The 8,266-nt window shown below is 33.8% G+C and overlaps 1 protein-coding gene across 1 annotated transcript; it reads left to right on the top strand.

Annotated features, from left to right (window-relative positions):
* Positions 1–6,734: 6,734 nt before the first annotated feature.
* On the top strand, positions 6,735–7,743 carry LOC110296829 (vomeronasal type-1 receptor 90-like). The gene has a single exon (XM_021165616.1). It carries the CDS (start codon positions 6,770–6,772, stop codon positions 7,646–7,648), a length of 879 nt encoding a protein of 292 aa, XP_021021275.1. The 5' UTR covers positions 6,735–6,769; the 3' UTR covers positions 7,649–7,743.
* Positions 7,744–8,266: the final 523 nt, after the last annotated feature.

Genomic DNA, 8,266 nt, shown 5'->3' on the forward strand with positions numbered 1-8,266 from the left:
TCTCTCTCTCTCTCTCTCTCTCTCTCTCTCTCTCTCTCTCTCTCTCTCTCTCTCTCCTATTTACTTCCTATATTTCTCTGGGTTTGTCTTTCTTAATTAGGGAAAATTTTCTTCTGTATCTTTTTGAAGATCTGGTCCATGCCATTGGACATAGGATTCTTCTCCCTTACTTGTACCTATAATTTGAAGAGTTTTTTGTTTTTGTTTTTTACAGTGTCCCACATGCACAATACTGTCAAGGCATGCACTCTACCAGCTGAGCTACATCCCAGTCACTGAATTGAATTTCTGCTGATAATACATTCCCTCACTTATTTGTGCTCTCTAAGAAAGATTACTTTTCCTGGGTGTGTTTGGAGGAGTTAACATTTTCTTAACTGTATCAAAAGAGCTGTTATTTCTAGGTGAGACCCCAAAGCCACTGTCAATTAAACATGGAGACCTCCATGAATGTTTTGGAAGAAGGAAAAATACTTTGGGGGAGCTAAAATGTTTTATTACTTTTTTAAAGTGGGATATTATTATTGTTACTTTTGTTCTGTTCATGAGGACTGGGATCACTTAATCCACTCATGGCCTGGAGAGAATATCTCACACAGGGGAAACCCAGAGCTCAGCTGTTCCAACTCTACTGTTCTCCTGAAATTAGAGAAGTTGAATTTTCCATTTGATGGTGCCACTTTGTAACAGCCTCAAGGTCAGAACTGACTTTTACAGATGACATGATAATTATCTGTCTAGAGAGAGATGAGCTGATTCCAATTTCTTCCTTATAACTGCTTCTCAGGGCCTCATTCTACATGAATATTTATCAAAGACCCAGCTAGGTGAGTGTTTCTTTTATTCTTCATTATAGTGAGGAGGTGTTAGAATGAAGCATGGTTTTCTGTAATAAGTGATTAGAGAATTCTCTGCTTAGAATTTTACATTTGAGCCATACAGTATCTTAAGCCGATACAACAGATGCTGTAGACATGGAAATATCAGAATATATATACATATATATGTATATACATATATATATACATATATGTATGTATGTATATATATGTGTGTGTATATATATATATGTGTGTATATATATATATATATATATATATATATATATATATGACAGTAGAGTGGGGCTATTGAGAAGAGGACAGAGACCTGCAGATGGTTGAATACAGTCATGAAATGCTCATAGGATGGAGATGATCAATGGGTATTATATATCAAATAAAAATGTCATGAAACTCATCACTTTTTAACAATGGGTGTACACTAACATTTATGTAAAAAGTAACCCCAAGTAAACTATTTTAACCAGTACATCTGACTATAGATAATCCTGAGGGTGTACTCTAATAATTCTAAGGATGTATTTCTACCTAAGTAATAGTAATTGTGTTAGTTTTCCATTCCTGACACAAAACACTTGAAATAACTTAGAGGATGAAAAACAGAAAACACACATTTATTGCTTTGCAGGACTGCATTTATAATAAGGCACATTTAAATTGTATTTTGTATTTTCTCATTTTACTACTTTCTCAAGTTAACAGATTATATTCACTTATTTATATGAAACTTCACCTAGGAATATCCAACAAATATAACTTATTTAGTGTTTATCAATAATTTTCTAGTCTGCTAAATTTACATATACTTAGGAATTCTTAGGAAAGTTTCAACTCATGACCTTTGCAAACAAAAGATATTTTTAACATTATATAATACATTTAAATGTTTACATAGATTTGTTTCTTCCATTGCATTGATTTTTAAAAATAATCTTTTCTGGATACCTCAGAAGTATCTGAATACTTTACCTCACTTATGACGTCTTTGTAAATGTATCCTTACAAAAATGTAAACTAGAAGTTTTCAGTATTTTGGATGTTTTAAGTAAAATAAATTCAGCTTTAATATTTCTTGTTTTCTAAATTGAACCTTGTAACATTGATATGATGCTATAATGAGTAAGTTTTCCATTAGCATCGAAAAAACATTTTAATTTCTCCAGAAGGATAAAATTATTTAAAACAAACATCCCCAGTGTCCTCTAATAGTTACAAGTACTTGCTAAAATATACCCTTCCCAAGAACACCAAGCAAATTTAAGTTTTAGCTGCTGAAATGTATCACAAATCCATTTTTATTTTGCTAGAATATCATTTACTAATGTACATAAAAAAATCAAATCAACAATGAAGCAACAATGAAGCACTTTCAAGTCTAAGGCACGAGCAGTGTGTGCTTGATTAAAGTCAGTCTGAACTACAGGGTGAAACCCTATCTAACACACACACACACACACACACACACACACACACACACCGAGAGAGAGAGAGAGAAAGAGAGAGAGAGAGAGAGAGAGAGAGAGAGACTCATATAATACAGAAAAAATAAATTGAAGTGGAAATTAATAGTATAGAATTATGAAAATATTGTTTAAAAATGCAACAAAATTCTGCCAGTTAATGTCATTAAGGCACTGGCCACACAGTGGCCACACTACAAAAACCATATGATATAATCACTAGTTTATGTTTGTAACTGTCACAGAATTTTCAGTTTATGTAACTCACTGGTACACTAGGCAAAGCCAACAGATCTCATTCAGTCAACCAAGAAACATAGGACACATTCTCCACAATCTCCATTTTCCGTAAACTTTAGTTTATTTTCATGAACATATAATGATATAATCCTCAGCTTTTCACTTAGGCGCTATAGTTATTTGTGATCACAGTCTTAGCATACACTATGATATTGATCTATTCTTAGGCCCAGTAGCCCAATAATTTCACACACACACACACACACACACACACACACACACACACACACACTCACACACACACATTTTCAGTTAACATTTTCATATCTTTCCCAAACTTATGCCATGCAATTTGTGATGAAGCTCTGGCAATTTGTGATGAAGCTCCGGGTATGATTGCTTCCCCACTCTCTCTGCAGTGACACTTTTGCTGCTGCTGCTTCATCTCAGGGAACTGGCTCATAAGTGTGAGACTGTAATATTCTGGTCAGTGTCTGTGTGCTTCCAGTTACACTTGTGCTATACTCAATTTCCAAAGAACAGTTCAAAAAATGATACCTCTGGTGTAATATATGTGTATATCCATGCATAATCATTGTAGTATTAAATCTGCACAAAGCAGAATACAGAGACAATCATAAAACAAAATTTTCAAAATCAAATATTATGGCAATGAAAAAGTAAACTGATTTTTCTCTGAAGAATGTAGATACGTGGATGAAGCAGCTCTTGGTTTATTTTGTTGCAGGTCTCTTCAGACATCTGCCTACAGACTGCTTAGTGTTTTGCTCTGGGTAAATTTAATAGTTATAACTTCTCCACTATTATGAATGTTTATGGATACACTTTGAGTTTTAGTACCTACAACTAAAGTTTACAACTTAAAGTAATGTGAAATCCAGAATTACAGCAATAACTGTCATCTACAATGTCTGCTCTGAATGTATTCCTGTGTTTTCATATCAGCCTGAACAGCCTTATCCTGTATACTCCTATAGACTGTGAGGTGTGTATACAGTGAATAGTCAGAGTGTCATAGAAAATGCAATTCTCCCTGGCACTATACAACTTTGTAGACTTTATCTGTGATGTTCTCTTCTATTTTATGGCATTTTGGTTAGCATTACATTAGTATAGGCCTTTTTATTCTTTTGCTATGGAAGTGACAGGGTTATCAAATACAAATCTCTGATAAATACTTAAATTTTAAATTAAAATGAATGGTTTAGATTGATATTCAAACCAGTAACTCCGTCACTCAGGAGGCAGAAGCATAAAGAACATAAATTTGAGAATATCTTGGGCTACATAGCAAGGTCAAGCCTGCATCAGCTGTATAGTGAGGTCTTGTCTTACAACCGGAAAGAAAAAGCAAACAAGCAACAAAAAGCCAGAGCTTGAGATCATGCATGTCAGTTTTAGAGTGCTCTCCTAGAACATACAAAATATTCAGATTAACCCCAACATTGCAATTTTTTTTCAAATAAAACAAATGACTTTTCTCAGGACATGCATATGTTAACAACTCAGTTTATAGCCATGGTAGCTCTGGTCATTTCTGGTCCAGTCTCAGATTCAATGAACCCCAGAGGAAGATTCTATTATTTTCTGTATGTGATAAACATCTACTTAGCAATGAATATGAAATAGAGTGGGGAGTTGCATGTCCTTCAGAAAAGAAAAAATATTTTAGATTATTATCTTTTACCTTAAATTATCATCTTTTTGCATGACTCATAACACATGTGCTATATTAATAAGTTGAAGACATATAAGAAATAATTAATGATTCTACATATATTTGCGAATTTAAAATTAGAATTGTGCTATAGCTATAGTTCTTTCAGATCAGAGACCAAGGCTTGAATTAAGTATTATACTAGAGCATTTATTTATTTGTTTGTTTGTTTAATACTTGTTTTATTTATAAAGATGAGTGTTTTGCCTCACTGTGTCTGTGTGCCACCTGCATACCTGGGTTAGATAGGCTAATGTATCCCCTGGAACTAGATTTATAGATGGTTATGAGCCACCATGTCATTGCTGGGAATCTAACTCCTGTCCTTTGCAAGAGTAAAAATCATCTTAACCACTCAACCATCTCCCTAGCTCTTAGCCTGGAATTTTAAAAGACAGAGCATCACTATACAGTTACTAAAATATATATATATTGTTGAGAGAATCAAATGTTTGATTCTGTCAATTGGGAAGAATCCATTACTTTGCTAGATTAAGCTTTTTAGTAGCAAAAATTATGTAAGCATAAAATATGTGACTCATGGTATCATATAAATGGAAATGTTATAGGGTAGTCTCACCCATCAATTTCTTCATAGTTTCCATACATACATACATACATACATACATACATACATGTACTATATATGTGAAATATGTAACTGAACTATATAATTTGGCACTCTTTTAACACAAGTCAATATAGTCATTTTTATTTCTGTATCATAAAGTACTAAATTAAATTAATTTCATATTAAATTGACCTTGGTAACCAGGACAAATAGTTTACATGAACACCAAAGATATTGATGATGTGTGCTAACACTGGAGACCTTGATTTTCACTGCATAGGAAGAAATCTCTTTAAAACAGAAATTTCAAAACAGAATCACTCTATGGTCATCTTTGGTGAGTTCATGTTTGTAATAACGTGTTGAAAATTCACATGTTTGTCTTAGAGTCGCATGTTCTCTTTCATTGGAGAGATTCAGATCTTCAAATGTAATTCTGTAGCCTGTAGAAACTACAGAAAACAGGAATGTAAAATAAGAGCATTGCCAGAATAGGGCTGGGGGTGGTGGTGGAAGCAATAGAAAGAAGAATAGCAGAATACAAGTGATCTCATAAGGGAAATGGGAAAGTAGGAGGTGAGGGGGTGCTTAGGGAGGTTGAGGGAGAAGAAAGAGAAAAAGAAAAAGGGAAATGGTGTGATACAAGTGTTCTCATTAGGAAAATGGAAAAGGGGGACTCTTTAGGAAGGGGAAGAGAGGTAAATCCAGAAGAAGCTGGGAGGAAACTAAAGGAGAATAGCAGAATAGAGTTGATTTGATAAGGAAAATGGGGAAATGGGTGCATTTTTAGATAAGGGTGAGGGAGATAAATACAGAAGGTGGAGAAGGTAGGTAAATTAGCAACAGGGGTGCCTGAAAAAGCCATAAGGGATCATACTGTTAATGATTTACTTCCTTCCCCCTTAAAAAGAAAAGAAAAATATTGTCTGTCTTACAAAGGGTTGAAATTGGATGGGAACTGAACCAGAACACCATTTAAGACCATAGTTAATTGTTATGCAATTAATAGAGTGTGGAAAGTACGTTAATGATCTCCAACTATATCTATGTCTTTAATTCCAAATTCTGGTGGTGTAAGATGTTTTGGAAAAAGAAACATAAAAACAGATGAATTGCAAAAGACATTTTGATGATTAAAATAGTGAGATTACCATGAATTAAAACTGTGATTCCATTAGAAATACAAGTAAAAACATGGATAGTTGCTAAATAGAGCACAGTAAAATCATGTAGTATGAGACTGACATCTTAGTTTTTTGGATTCCTTTTGTGATGTTTTTCCCAGACTGCTATGATTTTTGTTGAGTTGTGCAAATGTGATCAATATTCTGTGCTCATCATTACTGGTTCAGGTGATAATTACAAAATGAGACAATTTAAATCAATAGGAATGTTTTTCTAAGGCATGAGGCTCAAATGCAATACAGGCACACAAAGTGTACATTCTGTATAGATGTCACTGTGGATGCATGTACTTTCTATAATATGAGCTTTATCTAGGAGATACATGTAAAGCAGATAGAAATTTAGGCTATGATGTACAGTCTAGAACATTAAAAGTAATAGACACAGGATATCAATAATAAGTAAGTAAAACAGAATATACATATGTATACATATACATATACATATACATATACATATACATATACATATACATATACATATACATATACATATACATATACATATACATATACNTATACATATACATATACATATACATATACATATACATATACATATACATATACATATACATATACATATACATATACATATACATATACATATGCATATAGAGAGACTATTAATCAAAAGTTATATGTATACACTATTATATTTTCTAGATATGTGAAATATGTTTCCTCTCTGCTTTTTTCTCTCTCAGCTTTTATGGTGAGTAGTCTTTTCTCTTATGTCCTCATCAAATACTGTCCTTTACTTCCAAGCTGGATTTGGAGTCCTAGTCAATATGTTTCTTCTTTTTTTCTATACTTTCATAATACTATGCCACAGACCTAAGCCCATGGACCTGATCTCCTGTCAACTAACCTTCATTCATATAATGATGATCCTCACTGGTGGGGACATATTAGAGTCACTAAAATTTGGGAATGACGTCAAATGTAAGACAGTATTTTACATAAACAGGGTGATGAGAGGCCTCTCTATCTGCATCACCTGCCTCCTGAGTGTGTTCCAGGCTGTCACAATCAGTCCCAATACCTCCTTGTTTGCAAAATTTAAACAAAAACTAAAAACATACATGATGTATGCTTTTTTCTATCTTTGGTCCTTCAATGTATTATTCAGTAGTAGGTGGTTCTTCTACGTTGCTGGTTTTACCAATATAAGTGAGACTCACCAGATGAAGGTCTCTAAATCCTGCTTCCTCTACCCCGTGAACCACATCATCAGGGGATTGATGTTAACAGTGGCAATGTCTAGAGATGTGTTTCTTGTAGGTGTCATGATGACCACAAGTACATACATGGTGATTATCTTGTTCAGACATCAGAAGCAATGCAAGCATCTTCATAGCATCAGGCACCTGAGAGCCTCCCCTGAGAAAAGGGCCACCCAGATGATCTTGATTCTGGTAGTTTTCTTTGTAGTCATGTACTGGGTGGACTTCATCATTTCATTCACTTCAATCCTGTTATGGGTATATGACCCAGTTGTCCTAACTGTTCAAATGTTTGTGATGAATATCTATCCTATAATTACTCCTGTGGTACAAATCAGTTCTGATAAGAGAATAATCAATGTGCTGAAAAACTTTAGGTCAGAATGACACCGTATGTTTTAAATGAGGTATTTTTCTCTTCTTTAAAAAAAATAAACTTATTTCTTTTATTTATAACTATAAATGTTGTGACATCATGTATGCATGTTTGTATTCCTGGTGCCCAGAGAAGTCAAAAGAGCTCGTGGGATCCTCTGGAACTAGAGTTACAGAGTTTTTAAGGCTCCATGCTGGTACAACCCCCAACATTTTTTTTCCTAAAAGATATTCTTTTTAAACTTTAATGGTTCAAGTATCAAAGCAAGATTCTTCATATGATTTAAATTAAATTTGCAGTGCCACACATAAATATTCTTTGACATTTCTGCTGCCAAGAAGTATAGAGTTCTTTAAGTTTATTGTACACCATAAGTTGGAATTTCCACATGAAATCTTTTACACTTCCATTTTTTACTTTATATCATAAATATTGTCTTGATGTTGAAGTTACTCAAAGAAGGTTCTTGGTGATAGTGACTTCTTTTTTTATTATGTATGAGGAAACTCAATTATATTTCCAATGCTATCCCAAAAGTCCCCCATAAACTCCCCCCCACTTCCCTACCCACCCATTCCCATTTTTTTTTTGCCCTGGCGTTGCCCTGTACTGGGGTATATAAAGTTTGC

This window comes from Mus caroli, chromosome 6 (genome assembly GCF_900094665.2).
Source record: "Mus caroli chromosome 6, CAROLI_EIJ_v1.1, whole genome shotgun sequence".
In the NCBI taxonomy this organism is placed as follows: Eukaryota; Metazoa; Chordata; class Mammalia; order Rodentia; family Muridae; genus Mus; species Mus caroli.

Excerpts from the sequence above, each read along its gene's own strand:
- LOC110296829 (XM_021165616.1), top strand. The coding sequence starts at position 6,770 with ATGTCCTCATCAAATACTGTCCTTTACTTCCAAGCTGGATTTGGAGTC.